This window comes from Teleopsis dalmanni, chromosome 1 (genome assembly GCF_002237135.1).
Source record: "Teleopsis dalmanni isolate 2A chromosome 1, ASM223713v2, whole genome shotgun sequence".
NCBI lineage: Eukaryota > Metazoa > Arthropoda > Insecta > Diptera > Diopsidae > Teleopsis > Teleopsis dalmanni.
The window spans coordinates 68,672,517-68,698,278 of NC_051846.1; the positions used below are offsets into that span (position 1 = coordinate 68,672,517).

Genomic DNA, 25,762 nt, shown 5'->3' on the forward strand with positions numbered 1-25,762 from the left:
TATAGAGATATCAATAAAAAAAATTATTATCTTTTCCTATCTATAATCTTTCGAAGTTCTCAAATTTGTGTTTGTTAATGAAAATTTAATGAAATGAAAGTTTGAAATAATGTATAATTATGAATTTTTTATTGCTTCATTTTTTATGCAACAATGCAATTTTCAATGCAACCATGCATTTTAAAATAAATAATAAGAAATCGCCTAATTAATAAGCAGCTCAAATCGCATGGTTGCCAAGTCTAAAAATTCGTCAATTGTGAACGATTTTTGGAAGAACGTACAAAATTTCTAGTTAACTGTCAACCTACACCTTTGTTAATTATTTTAAAAAGCCTGAAAATACAACTTTTATCCACAATCATGTAGAAAATGAAATATTCTTACCAATACTTGCAAAGAAAACTTATTAATTTTCGAATTTTCAACTTTAAATTCTATCACGTGTTTAGCATTCTGTTCAAAAAATACCCGAATTTTGTAAATACAACACAAATTTAAATTTTATTCCAAATTTATTTTATCTCCTTCAAAATATGCTCCTTCTGAAGCGATACACATAAGCCAACGCTTAACCCAATCTTCCACACACACACTTCCACACACTTTTCGTAGGCCCGTGAAGGTATGCCTTTTAGTTCCTTCAGCGAATTCCCTTTTACCGATTCAATAGACTCAAAACGCTTACCAAGAAGGGGCAATTTGAGTTTCGGGAACAGGAAAAAATCGCACAGATCCAGATCTGGCGAATATGGTGCCTGGGCGATGACAGTGGTGCCGTGTTTGGTCAAAAAATCGCTCACAACCAGAATTTTCCATAGTAAAAATCGCTAAATGCACTTGAGGTAGTTTCACATTAACAGCTGCTGAAAACAAACTAATTGACAGATGGCGCTCAAAAGGTTTTGAAAAAGGTCTATTACTTAAGGAGTAGTTAACAAACAACAAAATCCTGATACTTTTTGAGCAGAAGTTATATGTATTTGCGTATTTGCATATATAAATCTGTCAGATATCAAAACAAAAAAATTCCAGTTTCTCCAAAGTTATCATCGAAAGTAGTGTTTATTTTATGTCCTTTGCGACATTCTTTCAATAGAATATACCATATACCATAGGTCAGCATATATGAAATATTTCTTCAAAGCACAAAACTCAATATTGAGCGAAGAAAAAATATTACCACACTCTATCTTACCGCTGAAAGTATTGCCAGCTTCTATCAATTACCTGTGTATCAATTGCGTCCATTGTAATAATAATGGCACAAGAGGAAATGAAAATAAATAGAGCCGAAAAATGAGTGCCGACTATAATGAATTTTGTAAAATTATGTGCTCAGATATACACCTTGATTTTTAAGTGGGTGCATATTCCATATTCGATACTTGTGAACTATCAATAATCTTGCTTATCGTTTATCGAACGATTATCACAGCCATTGAATAAAATGACGAGTATGGCAAAACCTTAATAAATGAGTTTTATATTGCAACAGGCAATCTTTACAACATGAAGTTTATGTGATCAAAAAAAATCTTAAATTTTTGTTTACTACCAATGAAAATCCCTTGCATCCTTTGATATATCCATGTATCAATATAAGAGCTGTAAACAGGCATATAGCTAAAGGAGAGTGAGGGTACTTGATGACCGAAAGATCTATAGAATCGAAGTCGAAGTACTACATTAAAGTGTATACATTATTAATGTAATATAACTCTATAACTGTATAAAATTATTTTTATCATTTCGAAAATTTCTTGAAAGCACCTCGCGAAGTAAATTTCTTTCCGGAAATATATTAACATAGACCTAAGTAGTTACCAGCCTATTATGAATTAAAAAAGTTGATACCATTGCAAAACCATTTTTTCTTCATTTTAGGATATATATTCGAACCCTGATATATTTCAAATAATAGCATAAATATATATTTGGTACGTCGTAAAAATATTGGTGGTTACCTAAAGTTATCGGTAGTTTGTCTTTATTATAACACGCATAAAGTGGTAAAAAATGTAGCTGATATGAAATACATGTATGTAGTCAATGGGGTATATGCAGCAGTTGCTTCCCTAAGAGTGTTTTAGAAATAATATTTATTAAGAAAAAAGGGCCCATTATAAAATGATCATCATTTAATATGATATATCGATAGCGAGGATGTGGTCATATGTATACACACACACTCTCGTACAGCAGTTAATTTTATTGTAATGACATTTTAATTTTTTTGTGGAAAATGGTGTATTAATTGAAATTCTAGAACTTCATTGGAGTAATGACCTCATTTAAATAATTCCCTTTTATTCCTAAGTTTCTCATAAAAATGTTCAACAAGTAATTGTTAAAAGACCATTGTTTGCACTAAGAATCGTTGAATAATATAGTCCTTAGTTGGGAAGTGCGAAATACTCACAGTCATCTAAAATTGATGTAGGTCTGACAAAAACAATTAACGAATTTAATCATATTAACATTTTTTTTGTAGTTAATTTAAAGATGTGGATATGGAATATAAACTTCCACGGTGTCCATGTCGGACAATGTCACAAGTCATAAGCTAAGCATCTTTTTTGGGCTTTGTTACATATTTTTGTATCTGATATTTATATATGATATCCATTATATAAAATCTTTATATAAAGATCCATCGATTTTTTGTCGGTGGAGTTGCGATGGTAAGGTTATGGTAGACATAGTACATATGTCTACACTTCTCACTGTCGACACATTGAAATCGAAAATTAACAAAATATGATATATGAATTAAACATTATTTTCTAATTTCACAATTTTGACTAGAGTTTTTTATTGAAATAAAATTATTTGTATTAAAAATATTAATTTATGTATTTTTCCTTTTACTGTCAAATATATATGTTTTTTTAAATTTTATTTACAAAATTTGAAATATCTGCATTCGTGACTTTTTAATATTACACAACACTATGATGAAATCTACAAGATTCTCGGCACCCAGATGCACCAACCATTATCTGAAGGAAGTCAATAGTGCGTTAGTTAAGAAGTACAAAGTATATATGGAACGACATCATTATCTACTTCCATATCCATATTGGCACTTCACTATAATAGCAATAATATGAAATAGAAGTATGGTCAAAATTTGTTTATAGTTGTGCTATTTATTATGTTATACTTATACTATTGTTGACCTTGATTTTGTTCTCTAAATTTTTTACAAATAAATTGCAAAATTAGATCTTTAGGCAAAATTTTTTCACTTGTAAGGAAATCCCAAATTCTACAGAATAAATTATTTTATTCCCGCGGTCTCTTTTGATGAGTTCCGAGGATTTATTTTAAGTACAATCCGTCTGTTATTGACAAGTTGCAGAAAGTAGAGGAAGGTACTTCTTTTAATGGTCTCCAGGGTAATATAAACTGGTACCGCCAGTGACACATCTAGGGAGGCACCAGAGCAGGCTTAACTGTCGGTTTTCTCGTTCCCTACGATATTCCTACGTCCAGGAACCCAAATGAGGGTGAGAACTTAGTCAACTTATAATTACAATTCTTGGTTCTGGAGCAATGTGATACCTTTTGGACAGTTTGGTACGTTAACAATGTGAACTTTCAAAATTTGGTTCGATATAAGATATATGTAATTTGCTTATGATCTACAATACATTTATCGTTATAAGTAAAAGGCAATATATAACATTTCGTTCACATATATTTTTAGAATGCATTAATTTTAGACTAAAGTGTTTTGACAAGTACTAACAAGACATTTTAACATTAGAATTTTTGACTAAGTTCATTAATTTATAGCAAATACAATTTAGTAGCTTGGACCTTTACTACCGTTTGAGCATCCAATCACGTTTAAGTTTATCAATAGTTGTTCATGGATTAAGTCGAATTGTCAGGGGTTCCACATCATTTAAATATAGTTTACACAAACAAGACATGTCAGAGGAGGTTAGGGCATGGTTTTTTTTTTTAATTCATCTCAGTTTTTAGTTTCTTCAGAGCCAATATCATCAGGGACACCGATTTCACATTCAATTTTGTACTAGTTTTACGCCACCAAGTTTTTTTCAGCTTTTAATCAGTATTATTCAATCATTTAACTATTTATAATTTTTAATAATCATATATTAATCAAAGTCTATATCATCTTTCTTTTAATTTTAACTTTCAATAATCTTTCTTCACTACGTTACAGATTCTTCATTCATTTTACGTCCTTGTTTTCACTTCCTTTTGTTATATGTTAAGTTAAGTTTGATCAAAATCATTCCTTCCATTTTCTTTTTTTCTTTTTAACATCCATTCGTTTTGTTCCGGTTCTTTCTTACATATTTACATATTTTTTTCTAAATTTCAATCATAGTTAGGGGTCAATTAAAAGACACAATCCACACATTTCTTTTTAAATTATCATTTTTAAAGATTCGTAAATTTCATATTTCTTATTTTTTCTTTTTACTCTCCTTTATATATATATATTTATATATATTCTTATTTATATATTTTTTCGTTTCAAATTTTAGGGCCACAGTTTTAATTTTGTCGTTCTCAGTTCAGAGCTTTTCTAAATCCAATATACTTTCACGACCTGGTCTTCCAGATCAAAATTTTGTACCTAAAAACTAAGCTTGCAAATTTTTTCCTTTGTGTTGAATTTTTTTATTAAAGGGTGCCATTTTTTTGTTTTATATTGTCCTTCTCCTTTATCAGGAATTTTTTTGTAATATTTTGTGTTTTGTATTTTTTTGTTTTTTTCCTTAATTTTTTTATGTAGGGTTTTTTTATAATAATTAATCAGTAGAATCGCTTTCATGAGCTTGGTCTTCTGGTTCAACAGAATCCATACCCACCTCCTCATAGTCTTTTTCAAGAGCAGCTAAATCCTCACGTGCTTCACTAAACTCCCCTTCTTCCATTCCTTCACTTACATACCAATGAACAAACGCGCGTTTAGCAAACATCAAGTCAAACTTATGATCTAGGCGTGCCCAAGCTTCGGCGATGGCAGTCGTGTTTGAAAGCATGCACAGAGCTCTTGGAACTTTTGCCAAATCACCTCCTGGTACAACGGTCGGTGGTTGATAATTAATACCAACCTTAAATCCAGTCGGACACCAATCGACGAACTGTATTGCTCGTTTGGTTTTGATGGATGCGATTGCAGCATTCACATCCTTTGGAACAACATCTCCTCTGTACAGCATACAGCACGCCATATATTTGCCAACACGTGGATCACATTTAACCATCTGATTGGCTGGTTCAAAGCATGCATTTGTTATCTCAGCTACGCTTCCCTGATCATGGTACGCTTTATCCGATGACACTACTGGAGCGTATGTAGCCAGCGGAAAATGAATACGAGGATATGGTACAAGATTGGTTTGAAATTCAGTTAAGTCGACATTGAGCGCACCATCGAAACGCAATGAAGCTGTGATAGATGACACAATTTGCCCAATGAGACGGTTAAGATTTGTATACGTAGGACGACCAATATCCAAGTTACGCCGACAAATATCGTATATTGCCTCATTGTCTACCATGAAAGCGCAATCGGAATGCTCCAGCGTGGTATGAGTAGTCAGTATTGAATTGTATGGTTCCACAACAGCGGTGGAGATTTGAGGTGCAGGATACACAGCAAACTCGAGCTTCGATTTCTTACCATAATCAATGGAAAGCCGTTCCATTAATAAGGAAGTGAAACCTGATCCAGTACCACCACCAAAAGAATGGAACATCAAGAACCCTTGTAAGCCACAGCAATGATCAGCCATCTTCCGTATGCGATCAAGTACCTGTTCTATTATCTCCTTACCGACAGTGTAATGACCACGTCCGTAATTATTAGCAGCATCCTCCTTGCCATTTATAAGTTGTTCAGGGTGGAATAATTGTTTGTAAGTACCAGTACGCACCTCATCGATGACGCTCGGCTCTAAGTCAATAAAAATGGCACGAGGAATATACTTACCAGCTGAAGTGTGATTAAAAAATGTACCAAAAGATTCATCACAGGCAGCACTCTTGTCAGATGGTATCATTCCGTCCGGTTGAATAGCATGTTCCAGGCAGTAAAGCTCCCAGCAGGCACTGCCGATTTGGCAACCGGCTTGGCCAATATGTAAAGATAAGACTTCACGCATTTTGTCGCAAAAAAAAAAATCACAAATAGATTTTGAAAAAAAAACTTAGAATTTTACAGCCAAAAACTTAAAAAAGTTTCAAAATATTTGAAATACTTCACACGAACAAATTTGAAGTTGACTGAACGTCTACAAAATATACAATGAAAATATATTAAAATATATTTGGGGTATCAATTTTTTCAAAAAATCTAAGCCTATTTAGCTTATTTTCGAAAATTTATCAAGTGACAGTTGAGTGAAAAATTTTCTTATTATTAATAAAATTGCTAAAATCGAAGTCTTTAGTTTTTGGTGTGTTAGGAAAAATTATGTGTTCACCTTTATTTGGCATAATTATGAATTTAGTTACCTAATCAGGTCATATTAAGGAGCTGTAAGCGAATTACTTACCTAAATTCTCTTTCGGTGACTGCAACAAAAATTGGCTGCCATTTATCATTTTCATCTGAACTCTCTGAGCTCGAACGCCCACTTGGCTGCAAAATTTTTTTATGAGACAAAACAATTAGTAAAGGCTTGGATTATACTTACCACATCACCGGCTCCACCACTAGCGCCGCTGCCGCCACTACCGCCACAGCCACCACCACTACTGCTACCAGCTGCACTACCGCTCAAACGCCGACTTAACCAGCCAATATGCTTTAATTCTCCAATCACATTCATCAACGCTCGATTAGCTTCAGTCAGCGCACGTTGGGTGGTTGTGCACATGGCCGAGTGCAGCGCATTAAACCAGATTAACGCTTCCGCCGAATCAGACGCACGCAAAATACATGAATGAACACCATCCGGAGAATGTAATTCCAAACAACGATTTTCTGTAATGTAAAAAAAAAGGGATTATCATGAGACCTGCGTAAATCCGAGAGCTAGAAGTGCTGCCAGACAAATAAACTCAAAAATTTGCTTGAAATTTTTATGCAAAAACTTCTGCATGAAGCAATAGAGCGCGGAATATTTTTGCAATAAAATATGAAGTTTAGATGGATTTTATGTTAGAAAATAGATGTAGAAATCATTTGCGACTCTTACTGAGTGGACCACTTGTTCAGTTTCAGCTCAAAAAGCCAATTTTCGCGATATATTTTTAAAAATTTTTAATCTGAAAAAAAAATTTTTTATTTTTTTTTTTTTGACAGATATGTCAGAATTTTGGAATGAATGAGTTTACATATCTCGCTGTTGGTGGGGCCAAAGAGTGTTTAAGCTTGAGCATATTCAATGGTTTATGTAACTAAGATACGCACATATATATATGTATTTAGTTTTAATTGAAATCATAGCGGTTATAAGCAAACTTACACAAAAGTCTATTGTGTGATTTTGTTATAAATGATTCAGTCATTTTTAACAAGTTGCTCACATATATACTCTATAGCAATCTGCAGCTAAAAAGTAGTCTAATACTTTACTCTTTATAGAGTATTATAGTGTGTTATATTATATGGTGTATATAGTACATATAGTGTGTTAAAGAGCACACTATATATACCATCATGCAACTAACGCAAAATCTGTACTTGTGCGAGTTTATTGCTAATATATGAAGTTCCTCGAAGCTCTATCCTGCGGAATGTGTTATATCAAATAATATTTATAGCGTATGTGTGTGTCAAATATCTCATTTCCAAATAATTTTCTACGAATCAATATTGACAAATCCAAATAAATTTTTTTTAGTTGTTTGTTTAGTAGATGGCGAAAACTTGTGTAGTTTGCTTGTTACTGTATATCGGGTTTAAACCAGTACGTCTACACTATCGTAATTACAAAATCCATACAATAGTTTGAGATTTGATGTACAATTATTAAAACATAAATGTAGTTATTGATTTTGCAAGCTAGCATGCCCATTGCTTTAGATATTCTACACTGCATATTAACTGTTGTGCCACCTTCAGGTGGTTTACACGTAGATACCGCGTTGATTATAAAAGAAAATCAAAATCTCTTAGATTCAATAATTATAATATAAGCCAAATACTGTAGGTAAACTATTTCGTTTGACATCAAAAAAAAATTTTGGTTAAAGCAAAACCCTTAAGCCTTATTGTAACAATCGGGAATCCGCAGAAACTATTCTATATAATAAAAAAGTTTCTGCAAAACTAAGAATTTCACTACAGATGGAAAAATTATCTTTTCCTGTTAAGAGCTCTAAAGGTTAAAATACTACAAGGCTCACCTTTAAATCCTGTTCTGTTCAATGTATACATCGTAGATATTACAAAGCAAAACAGAGCATTCTTTCCGTAAATGTCTACTTTTTGGTTAAACAAGTTTTCTTTGGTAAGGACCAAAGATCTGTTAAATTAACTGAGTTCAATGGGAAGGATAAGGATTTAGTATTTGTTTACTTAATTCAGTAAAGTGAGTAGATATCTGCTGAATTATTACTGCAACCAAACAATCATGAAATTTAAATTTATGATTTGACTGTATGCATAACATGTTCTCATTGTCATGACCAAACGAAAGCGTAAAACTGCTATGACGGGCACAGAAGTTTATGTAAAATGCGTTACTGTAAAATATTATGCTAATTGAATGATTTTTAATTCAAAATTGCTATTTCTAATCATTTAAAAGTTATGTATAATAGGATGTCAACATTGTTATTAAAAGTACCAGAACTTTTTAAATCTAAATTTCTGTGATATTTGTCATTATTAGACAAGTGAATATTTTCTGTTATAATCAGTCAGCCCACGTTAATTATATGATATCAAGAGTTTGACACAAAGAGCTTAATTATTTCATTTTAATAATAATTAACTTTACTTCTGTTAAAAGGAAAGAAACTTTTTTTGTTTTGTATTTTGTTTTAAAAGAAAAAAGTAAAATCAATTTCCTTTTATCATTTCACAAATTAAGTTAATATTTCTCGTTAAGTGAAATGAAAGAGTTGCCACATCAACGATGCTAACACCAATGCTCAAAGAAAAAAAATTACTGACAAACTTATTAACTTTATAATCTGCTTCTACGTTCGCATGAGGAACGAGGCACTTCTATAGTAACAACCTCAGAGCCCCTGCATTACGCAGATTCATTCGCAGGCACCACAGCAGCCGCACATATTTAATTTAATTTCGCTTCATTTAAATACAAATGAGATTGCATTCGCCTTTGTTTTCGTGCTTATTTTTATTTGCGAAAAGTTTTTTGTGTTGTTTTCAATTAAATGAAGTGAAATTTCTACTCTAAAAGAGCGTTTCTCTGTGGTTCCTCGTGGTTTATTGCAGTTTCATTTATTTTTTCAAATATGAAATTTGCATGAAACGAATTAAAATGCACGCAAATGAAAAATTTAATTAAGAGTTTTTCTTTCGGTACGACTTGCTTTCAATTTCCAACATTTCTATTTTGCTCTCAGATGAAGCAGAAAACTCACTTTTAAACTTAGCAAATATTCATGAAATTAACAATGATTACAGCATCATTGAATGGTAAAAAAATATTAGAAATTTTATTTCCAAAAAGTATGATTAAAATAGAAAATCATCATAAGTTTCTCATACGTTTTTTTTTTTCAAAATCCTCTCATTTGGTAAAAGTTTAGGTAAAAATAATGAATATTAAATAGAAAGAAAAATTAGGAAGAAAAATTTTAAATTAAATAGGAAGAAAAATTTCTCAAATTAAACTACAGAAAAAGTAATACCATAAAGAAACAGTGAAAGGAAATCAAATTTCTATAGATTAATGCGATATTGTAGAAGAGAACTTCATTAATCCAGATCAATAACTATAATAAACGCCAACTGCTATAGTAAACTTTGTTTTGAAATCGAAAAAATTTTGGTTAAAGCATAACACTTAATATACCAGCATTACTACAATCCAAATCACTTATTGATACATATAAAAATAGGAGATACAAGAATTATATGGACCTATCAAAGAAGAACTAAGAATCATTACAAGAATCTTAACAAGAATCTTTCCAGGAATCTTAACAGGGCACTGTAAACTAAAACACCACCTTATGAGACTGGGTACGGAATACGTTTGTATACAGTTTGTATATGAATGCAAACTGTAGATTTTGCGAAGATATTTAAGAGTCAGCTATACATTTGTTATTAGAATGCCTTACGATAATGCACGTACGGAATAGACTCTTGGGAATGTATACCCTTACGGAAAAGGCAATAAAGTTTTGTAAAGTAGATTCTATTCTACTTTTTATTGACGCAACAGGGCTACGACACTTACTCTAAACACAGAAGGAATGTACAATAGTGCCACATCACATGTCAATAATAGTAATAATAATAATAACCATTAAGCTTTATTGTAGCAATCGGAAATCTACAGAAACCTTTCAAAATAATATAAAATTTTCCGAAAAACTGAAAATTTGACTACAGATGGAAATCATCTTTCGATGATAAGAGTTTTGAAGGTTATATTACTACAAGGCTCACCTTATATCCTGTTGTGTAGAATGTATACAATGTAGACATCACAAAACAACGCTACAAGACGATGGAGTTATATGTAGATGAGACTAACATAATGCGCTGTCATAACAGAGGAGCTAGCATAGTATTTAATTTCCGAAATATTGTAATTAACTCAAAATTACAAAAAAATGTATGATTAAATCCATGTTCAAAAAACAATTCGCAATTTTTTGTCTCCAGAAAGAACAAACAATGTCCAAGAAAAACAATATTAAATGACCTATATAATAACTAAAAAAATAGTACAAAATACTTAGACATTACATTGGGTACTAGATTCACGTGAAAGTTTAAAATTTGATAAAATTTTGAATTAAAAAAGTTTTTCAAACAAAAACCTGTGTCCAATTCGGCTCAGGTCTAAACCGATCTGAACGAAATCTGGAATATTCTAAAATGTCATGTAAGTTCAAGTATATTCTATGAAAATCTCATTCGAATATATCTATTTAAAACGTAGAAAACTCATATAAGATTTAATTTGCGTGACAGACAGAGAAATATAGTTGTCCGATTTTGACAAAACCGAGAAATAATCAGTATCTTCTTCCGAAAAATATGTGTAAAATCTATATAAGTTTCATTCAAGTAGCTCAAAAACTGGCTATAACTGGCTATTTAACTGGCTACTATTAAAGTGGCTAGCCTATATGGTTTATAAAACAAGCAGAAGAATAGTATTAAGTGAACTTAGGTCATTGAGTTGATCAAGAATATATATACTTTATAAGGTTTGCGACGTTTTCTTAAATGAGTTACAAAAATTTTGGCGTACTTAACATACCGTTTTTATCTTTTTTTATTTATTTTTATAGTATATTATTTTACTATATATAGTATATATATAGTGCGTATATATACGCAGATTTTACACAGAGAGTTACTGAATGGTTTAACATAAAATAATAAAGCAGCGAAGACCACCATAGTTTATCAGAAAGATAGATATTTTTGCAGATTTGAAGTTGAATATATGAAAAAAAAAATAAATGATTTAGGAATTTAAAACCACATCTTACACAATAATATATATTGAATACAAATCACTACAAAAAGTAGACATGCACGTCTGAGAAGTTTTATAATTTAAAATAATAGCTTACATGGTATATAAGTTTATTGAAATCAAATCTTATTTCTTTATGAAATGTCAAAATAAATTTTTTTTTTATTAATTGCATAAAATTTTTAAGCATTTTCTAACCAAATCAAAATTTCTAGTAATTTTCTATCATCAAGTCTCCCTATTTAATCGCAGATGAAAATGCGGAGAAAAAGGGAAAAGATGGCGTCAATAGAGCCAAAACAAATTTACAAGGCACAAACAAACCGTTTAAGCTCAACAAAAATCAATTTATTTTCGCCATCAATCACATCACAAGGTTCTCTTGAGGTACAGAAACATGACAACCGCAAGCTTATTGAAGAGATCGTCGATAGAATGTTTGATGAGGAAAAAGGTTTACAAGATTCCCTATCAGATTCGTCATGTTCCAGTGTCGAGCTAAGAGTTAAATCACCGCAGAGTGATCTACGCTTAAGAAATTGGAGACATCACTTAGCAGAACGAAATAAAGTTGCGCAGGCTATTCGTGCAAAAACTGGAAAGACAGAGAGTGGTGTGCTTTTACATCGAGCCACGAATGCAGACGAACGTGATAAACAAACTGTAAAACGTGTACTTGACTATGCAGAACGTCTTAATCCATTAAAACTAAGGGCTCGGAAAACAATGAAATGGCAAGAGTACGAAAAACTAGATACATGTCAACATATACCAGAACTAACTGAAACATGGCCAAGAGCTGAACGTATTGGTTCAACAAAAATTGAAATTTCTGGTCTACCACATATGATAAAAAAGGAGTTAGTCTCCAAGCAAACCTCGAATAAAAAGAAACGAATGAATGGGTGGTTACATTCGAAAGAACTTGATAAAACGATTGAACGAAAGAAAAAGGATATAAAACGAGTCATAGAGTTTTTTCCAAATATTGATGAGATTCAAATACAAGGAGAGGGGATTGGATGGGGATCATAATTCAAATTTAATGAGGGAGTTTTTCAATGACTTAAAATACAGAACAAATGATGAAATAAATAAGGCTTCAGTTCAGGATAATAGAACAGAAATTTTTGGATATTATTGATTAACAGATCATGTAGAGACTTTAAATATATTCTGCTTTGTGAGCAATATTCTATATCGAGTATTGAATTCTAAAAAGTTGTGTACCCAGTATTTCATGCATTCATTAAGAACGCTACCAAAATACATTGTCAGTAATATTCAGAGTCTTCTAGCAAAGATAAAAAGTATTTTGTGTGTCATTTTATTACTATGAATTAGTTTGAAATCTGTCAGCTTCATTTTAAAGCAAAACATAAAGATAATAAATAGCGTAAAGTTCTATTCCAAAGCTAACTTGTATCCAAAAATTAGCTTTAAGCGTAATAGCGTTAGGTTTTTTAAAAACAAAATTAATTGTGTTGGTAGATTACTTCTAAACTAGTAAAACAAAAAATAGAAATTATTATTACATGTAGAATCAATTGTATATAATCCATTGAAAAAGGTTCGACTCTGGAAGAAAAAAATTATTTTTCACTAAAATATTCAGAGAGTAAAAGAAATCATCACTCAAATCATTGTACTAAACCACAAACTTAGAAGAAAAATCAGACTGTTTACCATAGAAGATTTAACTTCCTCTGACCGCTGGAATTCTTTCACCTCAAAACTCTTTACTTAGAAATGTGTTTTCATCAAATAAATAGATAATATCCGCCATTGAGTAGTATTTTGCAGAGTTTCGCTACAGAGATGAGATCCATAAATGGTACAAATGTTAGAATACATAAGTGTATTGAAGTTGAAAGAGTTTATATGGAAAATCATATTTTGTCATATTGTTCCGCGAATATGTTCAACAACTTAACATAACTTAATAAGTTGAACGCCAAAAAAGAAACATGACTCAATTTTTGCAATTATATATAATTATTGACATTTAAGGGTTTAAACAATTCGTCACTGGATAGTCAATGACTCAGCATTTTCTCACTTCTTTCACAGTTTTATAACTTAGTAATTTTTTCATTTTCTGTTCATACTATGCGAGTAATACTTCGTATAAAAAGGTCTTGATTTAATTAAAAATATTAAAAGATTTGAAATCAAGATTGATTAATTATAGAAACAGTGCTTTTCTAAGTTGAAAGATGCTCAAAAAAAGAAGAGCACAAAGTATCTGTTGGCTTGTAATTGTATCTGCCACTATTTATTGCAATAGAAGTACATGCTCGTAAATATGTCATCACATTTTTGGTTTTACTGGGGTGGGATGGACGGTCACTTCAAGACTTGTCATATTCTTATTTTTGTATTTTAGTAGAATCTATGATATTTCAGTAGGAAATATGCTGTAGCATATGCATAAAAATTGTATGTAAGTTGACAATGATAGGGACTGTTGCTATGAAGCCTAAAAGAGAAACTCGCTCTTATAAATGGGTCAACGATTTTAACACTCAGTGTTGATATTACTGAATAATAAAACATTATTCTGACTTTAAACAAGTTATGCTAACAAATTATGACAAGTTATATCATGTAATCTATACCAAATTGTTATTTGACTTTTAATTTGTTTCACGGAGCTATATCAGTATAGTATATTAGTCAGTTAATCGATTGAAGTGTTACCAATTATAGAAGAGTATATCTGTCAAACTGATATTACCAACTACGTGAAAGCCATACGAATGACAGCTGTTTACTATCAGCCATTGTTTATGAGCTCAAACACCTCAAAGTGAACAAAATGTGTGTATCGTACCATAAATTGTTATAATAGTACAAGGAACGTTACCAAACGCGATGGTGGTGGACGAAAAAAAAGAGCAACATCACCTGAAATGGTTTGAATAGTGAAGGCTCGGCTTGATTGTAAATCACGTTGTAGTGGTAATCAAATGGTAAAAGAACTCAAAATATCTCAGCGAAGCATCCAACGTACATAAGCTCAAGGTAAAACATACGTTACAAAAGCCTCAAGATCTTACACCAAAGTATCAAAAAGTTGGATTCAAAAGAGCAAAGAAGTTGTTACGCTTGGAGAATTTCCAAACATTGTGTTCTCTGATTAGAAAAATTTCCCCGTTGAGCAGTTCATAAAGTCTAAAATGATCATGTTTATTTTACTGAGCGCACTGCTATTCACTGCCATTTGAGACTACGTGTGACCACCCGAAGTAATTTTTCATCTCAAGTAATGGTATTGGCAACTGTGACCGCTGCCAATCTCAAATTTCGTGATTAATCTTGTACGGTTCAACTGAAGTGTATATATTATATATCCATGTGACGCTTCCCAGCCTAATGCAAGCAATTTAGACAAAATGAGTACAAATTTCTTCTGCGAAACATAGTTTTGACACAAAAATTACAAAAATTTACAATAATTAATTTATTTGTTATAGCTGTGGTTTATGCGTAATTTATAGAAAGTGTACGCCATAATAAAAACCTACATTTAAGTAAAGCAAATTAGGTCGTATATGCAGTATTTGTGATCGAGATCCCAGTTCAAACTTTAGAATAGTAGTGCCAAAAATGTAACTATCCGTTACTTTGTATTCGTTACTCAAGAAATACCTGAGTAACGAATACAAACTTTTTATTGTATTCGTTACTTTTACTCATTTTACCAATGAGTAATATTTATTATAACTACTCTTTCAAGTACTTAGTAACGATTACTTTTAAGCAATTGTTTTTGCGATATAATAATAATTACTTTATTTTTAACAAAATTTTTCTTCGCTATCAAATTCATTAAAAATGTTTAAAAATATTAATATAAAAAAGTGAAATTTGGATTCATTTGAACCAGTAGGACGTGAAAAGCTAAATGCAAAATATGCGGATCAAACAATTCAATAAAATAATAATTCTAATATATTAAATGTATAATTTATTATAATAAATATATATGCTTTTAAAAATTTCTTTTATTGCCGAAAAAAAGCAAACTTTAGTAACGACTACACAGTAACGAAAGCGAAGTAACGAAAACGCAGTAACGAAAGCGCAGTAACGAAAGCGCAGTAACGAATACTGAGTAACGAATACATACTCGAAAAGTAACGGGTAGTTACAAATACGCAAAAGTAACGAAGTTTGGCACCACTACTTTAGAAGACTCTTTTCATGGCACAGTCTTAAAAATAATATTAATATGTAAGATTAATTAAATAGTTGTCTAAAACATTTAAAAAACAGCCGTATTTCGTATTTAAAAAATTTCTTCACTATCTCTTTTCTTTTTCGAAAGAAGTTTTTTCATGGAACATATATATTTTATAAATATTAATAACTAATTTCTGATTTTGTTTTTTTTTCTTTTGAGAAAAATGAAATCATCTTTTATAAATGTCAAATCAAAAACACTTTTAAAGAATTTTTACTAAAAATTCTATATGAAAATTTTCACATATTTTAGAAATAAACCAAAATTGATTGGAATTCTTTATTTTGTAAATTGGTAAATCTGAACAAAAATGGAAAACCGACGTAAAAGCAAAAGGAGGAGCTCGAGGAAAATCTCCAAAAAATCAAGGCAACAAAAATATGCAGGTTCGGCAGGAAGCAATTTGTTTTCGCCATCAATCACATCACAAGGTTCTCTTGAGGTACAGAAACATGACAGCCGCAGGGTTATTGAAGAGATCGTCGATAGAATGTTTGATGAGGAAAAGGGTTTACAAGACACCCTATCTGATTCGGCATGTTCCAGTATTGAGTTAAGAGTTAAATCACCGCAGAGTGATCCACGCTTAAGAAATTGGAGACATCACTTAACTGAACGAAATAAAGTTGCGCATCTTATTCGAACCAAAATTGGAAAGACAGAGAGTGGTGTGCTTTTACATCGAGCCACGAATGCAGATGAACGTGATAAACAAACTGTAAAACGTGTACTTGACTATGCAGAACGTCTTAATCCATTAACACTAAGGGCTCGGAAAACAATGAAATGGCAAGAGTACGAAAAACTAGATACATGTCAACATATACCAGAATTAACTGAAACATGGCCAAGAGCTGAACGTATTGGTTCAACAAAAATTGAAATTTCTGGTCTACCACAAATAATAAAAAAGGAATTAGTCTCTAAACAAACCTCGAATGAAAAGAAACGAATGAGGGAGTGGTTACAATCAAAAGAACTTGATAAAACGATTGAACGAAAGAAAAAGGATATAAAACGAGTCGTAGAGTTTTTTCCAAATATTGATGAGATTCAAATACAAGGTGAGGGAATCAGAAAGGAACTTATGCAAGAGAAACTTGAACATGATTCGGAAATTGAATTAATTGGCTCAGAATCAATGTTGGAAATTTCAAGTGACACCCCAGATTCTTCAGCAGAGTCTACACCTGATATTCGCGAGGTTACAATTGAAACGCCTCCAGAGTATGGCCTTAAAATAAATGGTCAATTATTTAACGAGATCTTTAAACGTTCCTCGAAATCAATGGAAGTAAAAATGAATTTTACTTGTGCTCCATTTGAGGAAGTGAGAAAACGAGTAATTCAGTTGCAGAATATCGGTAAGAAAGTAGTTAGTTTTGAGTTATTGCAGCGTCGTTATTTTTTCAAGTGTAAAACTTTACTTATGAGTACATCCGATGAGTTTCTTTTTGATAAAAGACCATTTCGGCTAGCTTCAGGTGAAACTCGAGACGTTATAGTGAAATTTCAGCCACGTGTAGTAGACATAACGAAAGAAAAGTGGGTGATAAAAATAGATCCGCAATTCTTCTGTCGTAAGGTTGATGCTATTGTCATAAAATTGAATGGTGTTTGCAAACCATCAAAAGAGTACGCCAGCAAATTAGATGAAGAAGAACAAATGATATTATTAAATAGTAATTTGGATATGTTAAATAAGGTAACAGCTAGATTGGCTTCAATAACACCGTTAATTGAACCAATCGAAGCACATTGCCCATATAAACGTACCCTCACTGAAGCTGAGCTTTTTGAATACTACAATCTTGGCTTTGCCTGCGAACGTATGCAAGATTTAACTTCTCTTAAAGGAATTTATATGCGTGTTAAGAAACCTGTTGAACCTGAGTGGGATTTAAAGGTAGATACTTTAAAATCAATGATACTGCGCCTTGAAAGAGCTGTTGATCGTGCGAATGTCTTTGAGGAGATGCTAAGTATATTAGAAGAGATGAAAGGAAAGCCAATAGATGTAGAAACGAAATTGATAGAAAATCCAGATCGCGATCGTACGCGTTTCCTTTTTGTACGTGGATTAATATCAGGTACAATTGATGATTGGGAAGAGATGACATTAAAAATTGAAGAGTCTTTCCTAAAAGCTGAGTTACAAAGTTTCTACAGTAAATTAGAAGCGATGGCTGAAGAAGAAGAAGAGGAGGAGGAAGAAGAAGATCAAGATGAGCAAAAAAAACAGCAGAAGAAAAATGATATGTTATCTTTTCTCAAAATGTTTGAATTTGGAGAACTTGATGAAATTGAAGTTGAAGAGTTTTGTCTTAAGACCATGAAACATAGAAAAGCGTTTCGAGACTCAATGTATATGCACACTTATGAGCAGTTGTGCAATGCCGCTGAAAATATCGTATCTATTATTGAGAGTACTGAGTTGTTCTGAATGCAGATCAAAGGAGTTTTATTTGAAAACTTCTTTACGACTCAAATGTTACGCGTTTGTGTAATTTAATGAATATTGTGTAGAATTACTTTAAATTTTACTAAACAGAAAACAAAATCTAATTTTTTTATAAGAATTATTTTCAAATTTAAAATAAAAAAAAAATCAGACGTTGTAGTACAGAATGCAAGTTAAAAGAAGCTATATATCTTTTCCCATAAATGAAAAAAAAACACTCCATCATTTGAAGAACAATATCTGAAACTGTTAAGCCATAAATAGACCATAGGAAGCCCCATCCCATTGTTTTCTTCATGAAATCAAAGTACACAATATACCGTAGTATATATATGTCTGAGTTTTTTTAAGAATTTTAAATTTTATATATATTATATATTGTGTACACATATATAGAATTTTATTTAGTTTTTATTTCGAAAGAATTACTGATATAGCTCTTCTTCAAAAAATATATTTTATGATTTAGTTATTCTCTATAATTTGCCTTAGAATTCACGAAAGGAATTTATATGCGTGTTAAGAAACCTGTTGAACCCCAGAATGCTGATGCCTGTAGGCATATGTCAAGTGGTAGTTTAATACACCTCTTTTCATTCTTACAATGGTATTTATAAAAAAAAAAAGTCATATATGATAATAGAGTATATATAGAGTTGTTTTAAATTAGAGAGTCAAAACATCAGCATTAAAAATTTCATGAAAAATTTCTTTAGTAGACGTTTACAGAAATACTAACCGTACTAAAAATGGTCAGTAAACAGCACCCAAAGATCAGAAAATAGTTTCTTACAAAATTTCTTTAAAAAGAATTTTTCCTAAGTTAAAAGAAGCTTGATAGTAAGTAGATTGCGGATATTCTCGAACTCTATCTCAATGGGTGGGGTGTAGAATCTTTAGAGTAATTTTGGTTTTGAGCTACGAGAGTAATGTTGAAGGGATTAAGATAAATTTTTCATTAATAACTGTCCCAAGGTAAGGATTTAGTTAATTAGAGATAAAACGCCGGTTAGACGACCGCATAAACATGATACAATTGTCAAATTTCCTTGCTACGGTTCAACTGCAACCGCAAGCCTGACAGCCAGAAGTTTTTTAAACCCGCCGTATACAAGTAAGCTCGGTTAAGGGCCAATTATGAGTACTTTCTTACTGTCGCCCTGTTGGTAATCTCTCATGTTGTATAACACATCTCCTGACCTTTAAAACCTCAGCACCTTTTCGCATCGACTTCTTGTTAGTCATGCATTTCAAGTGTAATTGATCTTGTGATTTGGCTTTTAGATGGTTTTATTTGTCATCCAATCTATAATTGCATCTTTTGTAATCGTGGTCACAGAGTCTACAATTAACATAATCCTCGCTATTGTGTAGATTAGCCTAACCTCATCATATAGATGTACCTTCCTTTCCCTTATACCACGCCCATGCTTTCAGGTTTGCATAAAATTACAATTCTATGTACTCAGTCTCAATTACAAAGTTCCCCTAATTACTGACATAACGTTTAGCACGCGGCCTCCGTGTTAGTAGTAGAAATTTTTCCATTTCTTCCTAAAAGGTGATTTTAGTGAGTTGATATCTCATTCCTGAGAGGTAGTTTTAGTGAATTGAAGTCTCATTCGTAAGAATTGATTTTATTGAGTTGAAGTCTCATTTTGAAAAGGTGGTTTCTGTGGATGAAAGTATCATTCCTAAGAACTAAGATGGTTTTAGTGGGTTAAAGTCACATTCCTAAGAGGTGGTTTTAGTGAGTGAAAGTTACACACTGAGACTGTCGATGTTTTCTAGCTATCGTAGAAAAAATAAAATAAAAAAAAAATTGTTTACGGGGTAAGAGGTAAAATACTTATACGTATGTCAAGTAAGTACACTGCAGCATAGAAAGAATTAAAGAAAAAGAAGAGTACGAAAGAAGAAGAAGACAGCATTATAAGCAGTGGTGATTGCTCTTGAATAGTGTACACGCAAAAATAAATTAAAAATAAAATCAATACGTCTTGAAATTAAAAGGTCTTGTTTTACTAAGATTAAGTGTTAAATTAGAACAAAGATATCTCTAGTTTACTGCTAGGTGATACGTAGTAATTAAGTAATCCACCTATAATTAGTCACAATTAATTAAAATAAACTACTATGCATTTAATACTCCAGAGGCATATGAATATTATTCTGATAGGCATATTTCTTATAATAATATATTTTATTAAATTATAGCAATATTTATTTTTATGTGGAAAGTGTGGTACTATATAGGGTATAGGGTAAGATCCAAATACAAAAAAAATTATAAAATTAAATTTCACCTAGGTTTTTCTGGTGTTTTACAAAATAAATAAATATTATGCTGTTTTACTAAGTGTTGAATAAAGAACTCGTTAAATATGTATGTAATTGTGAAGTATATAATATTATTAGGACACAAAATTCTTATTAAATTTTGTTGTTGTCTTTTAAACAAATAAATATTAAATGAAATTGATAAAAATAAAATAAAAAAAGTAAGGCTTCTGAAACCCAAAAAAAGTTTTGAACAGTTAACTCAAAAATAGAAAAAAGCCAAGTAAAGAGAACATCTCATGTGTTAGGCAACCACTGAGATTCATTACACCAACAGAATGACCCAGCGGGGTTGAATGATTTAGGGATCCTATTAGAATTACGTGATATCACATTGGAACAATTTGGTTTAGTGTGTTAACTCCCAACTAAGAAAGTCAATAGCCACCTCCATCTACATGTCTCTCTAATAGAATAAAAATTTCAAATATTTATTTAGAAATATTTTGAACGAGAATTGAAAAATAAAATATCGAATTTCAAAGCCATTCTTCTAGTATCTCACAGCACTGATCTATTGCTATTGTGTTTCCTATAAATTCAGAGATTTTTCACAATAGGAAAAAATGAATGAGAACCAAAGTTCGCATTGACAAACAAAATATTTCAGTGTATTTTACATTTGCATAAAATATTAAATTTTAAAATCCACAAAAATCGTTTTTGCCTTCTTCAAATTATTTCACAATGGATTATTTTTGCTTTTTCACCAAACAAAATACGCTCCTCTCCCACCCGCTGCTATTTACTTAAAATCAGATGTTCTGACACTCAAACCGGAACAAAATCAAATATCGAAAGTATCAATAAATTTCGATTATTTATTTGTCTGTGTTGGCACAGGAATATCAAAAACAATTGCAAATTGCAATAACGACAACATAACGTTTAAAGCTTACAAAAACGAAAACAACAACAATAATGATAACAGCAACAACAAAAGCAAAAGTAAAAGCAATAATAACGACTACAAAATGACAATAACAACTCATAACAACAAGTAAACGCTGCCGAGACCATAACGACATGTTACACGTTATATTATTGAAATTGTGTATTTGTATGTGTGTGTAATGTGTGTTGTTGCGTTTATTGCCATATGAGTACTCTGCTGCGTCGCTCTGCTGCTGCTAGCTTTCATAACCAGCATAAAATCAACATGGCGTAAAGATAAGCAACAAATTGCAAAAGTACAAAAATACGCAGCATATGCTTTTGCATAAAATGCAGTGATGGCAACGCCGTCATTGTTTGTCAGTTTCAGTTTCAGTTCCAGTTAAGTTTAGTATGTGTGCATAGAAGTTCGCTGTCAGTGGTGTTCGGTTATATGTGTGAGTGTGTGAGTTTGTGAGTGACAAGCTTTACACTGATTGCAATTCATTGGGAATTCAGATAATTTCTATTGAAATTTAAGCACAAAATTTTCGTTTCGTTTCGTTTCGCTTAGTTCTAGAGTATTGTGTCTGCGTGTAAGTGTGAGACAAACTTTTACGCGCTTTAATGAAAAAATCATTTATTTTTGTTGTTGGTGATGGTGATGGTGAGTGAAGGCTTTTGCGAAATGTGTTTGATTTTATTTTTCAAAATTTTTTTTCTGTCGTTGCTATATGCATATCTCTAGTTAATTAATTTCTGTGCTTACCCGGATCAATGTATTTCAAATTTCGCGCCAAATGTGTCAACTGCAACGGTATGTAACGCGTATCGGCTCTGGGTGTAGTTTTTGGTGCAGGCGGTGACGTTGGTGCTCCCGGACCCAAAGGACATAGAAATGCACGTTGCAGTTCCCAACCCACTTCGGATATAATGCTGGCCTTACGAAAGTATGGCGTAACTTCTCGCAAAAATTTAACTGAAAATGGAAAAAATGAAAATATTAGGTTAGAATTTTTGTATATGAATAAAAGTTTATTATAAAGTGAAAATAATTTTTTTTTAATACAGAGATTAATTATATTGTTTAAAAAAAAGTTTTTTATGGGAATAAAATTATTTGCCAGTTCTTTGAAGATGACTATAGATTAAAGTTGATGTATTGATAATAAAATATGTTTTCTTTTAGTAATTCAAGAAGTTGTATATTATTTAAATAATTGATTAAAAATATATAAATAGAAATTTGTTGGATAAAAAAATTAATTATAAAATTATTTACCAAATTTTAATACATAGGCACAATAAGCCCGACGGTCGCAGTACCACATCCCTTAACAATAATAATAATATATATTTGGAAATTATTGACTATATCTATTAGTCATATAATTGAGTATACTATTAATAAAACTAATATAAAACAGAGCTGCAATGAACTGCTAATGTTGTTGATTTCGGTACAGATTGAGAGAAATGAGAAACTTAATATATTTAACTTGTTTTGTCTTAAATTCTATACTTAGGTAAATAACCACTTAAACTTCTATGGTAGTTGATAACAGAAGCTAGAAGAATTTGTTAAAAAGAATAGTATGGGTTTTATAAGCATAATATTGCACTCGTAGGCATAGTCAAATGAACTTTCTAGGGTCCAAAGTGATATAATATGGTTAGTCGCATCAGGTGATTTCAAGACTGCCTTGTAAAGTTAAACCTGCTCGGTGAACCAAATTTCTAGATACCGGGACATACTGAATACGAATACGGAGATAGTAGTCAAGAAAGGAGCAGCCACGCCGCTGGTGGGGTCAGACGTGGATTAGAAACAGCACCCTACTTTCTTTCATAAAAATGTAGAACAACCAGAACTGGAATGAACTACCAGGACTAAAACAATCCAAATTACTTATTGAAACCAGGATTGTATGGAATAATCAAAAGAAGACCTCAGAATCATCACAGGAATTTTAACAGGTCACTGTAAACTGAAATACCACCTTGCAAGACGGGGCATATATACGGATGCAAACGGATTCAGTAAAGAATATGAAGACTCATATACCGAATAGGGCCTTGAGAATGTATACTCTTACGGAAGAGTCAATTAAATCTGTAAAATACTCTTTATCAAAGCAACGGTGCTTGGAGACATATTCTTGATCTGATGGTCGCAGTGCCATAACCCATATCAATTATAATAATAATAATAATTAAAGCTGTATGTTTGTATATAGTTTTCTTCATGGTGGAAAGCAAACATTAAATAAAATGTCAGCACACTTTAGGTTGCATTACCCTGTTGGGTAAGGTTTTTAACACAAAATGTTAAATAAAAGTTGTGGTCCGAAATATAAATAGTAAAATAATTAAAGAAACAGTTGCAATTGTTTTATTTCAGTCTTTAGTAGTGCGATCCTACTAGTAGTCACACTTGAATCTTTCTAGGTTCAGTATATAAATAACGCTACTAACGTTTGGAAAGTGGAGAATTTTAGTTTTATAAATAAATTAGTTGAGAAAAGACCGAGAAGATCATTATACATAATAAATACTAAAAAAAATAACACAAAAACTATTACAGATCAGCAGGAAAGATAGGACTTTTCTTACTCAATAAAACCATTTTGTTTATTCGTTTTTTAATAGTAACATTTATCAATTAAATCCGTCAAGACAATATATATATGTTAAACAATTTATATTTAAACAATTAATTATATAATATTTAAGTAATTAATAATTCTTTTAATTTGTAAATTATTTTTCGTTTGGCTTAATCTAGATTTTCTTTCGATCTGCCAATATTTATTGCCCAATCGAACATTGGTAGAGGAATCTAATATTTTTGTAGTAGTATTAGTAAACATTTATATTTTTCATATATGGTATGTATATAGCACGAATCAAATTATACTTTATTTGTCAAGTCATATAAAACAGTTGTTTACTTCAGGTTAATTTTGCTGCTCTGACAACATATCTAGAGTGTCATAAATTGATCTCGAGTACTATAAATTTCACTCGAGACTTACCAATCGAAAATGAAAATTGCTTTAAAAGTGAATCTCAATTGAGGAAGTTATTCAAAATTTACTAATCGCAAGCGGCATATAATTTCTCTTTAATTATCGACATATATCTTAATGTATAATACATTTTTCAATTTTGTAGTTGATATATCTATTAATTTTATATACATTTAGCTAAATATACCATAAAATGTTTTCAATTCTATACTTCAAAGGGAATCATATTTACTAAATTAATAAATAAAGAAAATTTCTTATATTTTTGTTGTGGTCCCAGTTGTGTTGTACTAACTGAATATTAGTAGGAGCAATATCCCATAATTATAAATCATCTCCGTTGTAATAAACGCAAAGTCCTTTTAAGCCAAATAATAGTAAAAATAGTCTTAACAACTGGCAACACATAAAAGCCATGTAAATGCTGCATAAAAAATCACTTTGACTAATTTTATTGCAAATTGAATTTTCTTCTTATTTACGTTTTCCACTTCTCCACTTTTCCACTTTTTCCAAGTTTTCCACTTTTTCATAGTGAAATAGAAAGAAAAAACGAGAACATAAAACATTCATTTTATAACCATTAAGATTGTCAATAATATTTTTTCGTAATAATTTCGCACAATTTACCATTACGACAACATTTTCCTGGCAATAAATTTTCATCCGAGACCAGCGCCGTAAATTTTAACTCCAGATATAATTTGCAGCACATGTTGCAGCAACGAAATAGTGAAAAACACTAATAAATAAATGTATAAAAAATATATTTAATATTTTATTAATAATCTTTATAATAAAAAACGTAATTTATTAGATTCCATATAAAAGTTTGTAAAACTCATACTTTTAGGAATTGACATATTTTGCGGAGGTTTGCACAAGTTTTCATAAATTCTATGGCATGGAAACAATATCCATTACTCGTGGGATTTACTACACGAGTTTATAATGGAATAAGTAATATATATTAAATTTTTTTTTATTAATTTAATACAAAAATTATGTGTTTTAGATAGATATATTAGTTTCAATTCAAGGATACCATAACAAGTTTATTAACTAAAATTATTTTAATCTGACTTCTAATCATAGAGATCTTGTTTAATCTCTACATTTGGTTCAGAATAGATAATATGGAATATGTTATATCCCGAATTTGTCTTAATGGTTAAATAAC

At 31.2% G+C, this 25,762-nt stretch overlaps 4 protein-coding genes across 4 annotated transcripts in view; 2 read left to right on the top strand and 2 right to left on the bottom strand.

The window, feature by feature from the left end:
• LOC119683910 (beta-1-syntrophin) overlaps positions 1–25,215 on the bottom strand; it is a 40,497-nt gene extending 15,282 nt beyond the window's left edge. The window contains exons 1-4 of the mRNA XM_038097801.1: positions 25,065–25,215; positions 22,323–22,532; positions 6,687–6,976; positions 6,546–6,631 (exon numbers count right to left, since the gene is read on the bottom strand). Of these exons, the coding sequence (XP_037953729.1) occupies positions 6,546–6,631; positions 6,687–6,976; positions 22,323–22,532; positions 25,065–25,215 (737 nt within the window). The remainder of the gene's footprint in view (positions 1–6,545; positions 6,632–6,686; positions 6,977–22,322; positions 22,533–25,064) is intronic.
• Positions 4,753–6,291, bottom strand: LOC119672019 (tubulin alpha-8 chain-like). The gene has a single exon (XM_038082969.1). The coding sequence runs from the start codon at positions 6,150–6,152 to the stop codon at positions 4,794–4,796; it is 1,359 nt and encodes a 452-aa protein (XP_037938897.1). The 5' UTR covers positions 6,153–6,291; the 3' UTR covers positions 4,753–4,793.
• Positions 11,785–12,831, top strand: LOC119672020. The gene has a single exon (XM_038082970.1). The coding sequence runs from the start codon at positions 11,886–11,888 to the stop codon at positions 12,666–12,668; it is 783 nt and encodes a 260-aa protein (XP_037938898.1). The 5' UTR covers positions 11,785–11,885; the 3' UTR covers positions 12,669–12,831.
• On the top strand, positions 16,100–18,444 carry LOC119672018. The gene has a single exon (XM_038082968.1). It carries the CDS (start codon positions 16,190–16,192, stop codon positions 18,320–18,322), a length of 2,133 nt encoding a protein of 710 aa, XP_037938896.1. The 5' UTR covers positions 16,100–16,189; the 3' UTR covers positions 18,323–18,444.
• Positions 25,216–25,762: the final 547 nt, after the last annotated feature.

What these genes read in the sequence shown, in the direction of transcription:
- LOC119672019 (XM_038082969.1), bottom strand. Translation starts at nt 6,152, where the DNA reads ATGCGTGAAGTCTTATCTTTACATATTGGCCAAGCCGGTTGCCAAATC.
- LOC119672020 (XM_038082970.1), top strand. Translation starts at nt 11,886, where the DNA reads ATGAAAATGCGGAGAAAAAGGGAAAAGATGGCGTCAATAGAGCCAAAA.
- LOC119672018 (XM_038082968.1), top strand. Translation starts at nt 16,190, where the DNA reads ATGGAAAACCGACGTAAAAGCAAAAGGAGGAGCTCGAGGAAAATCTCC.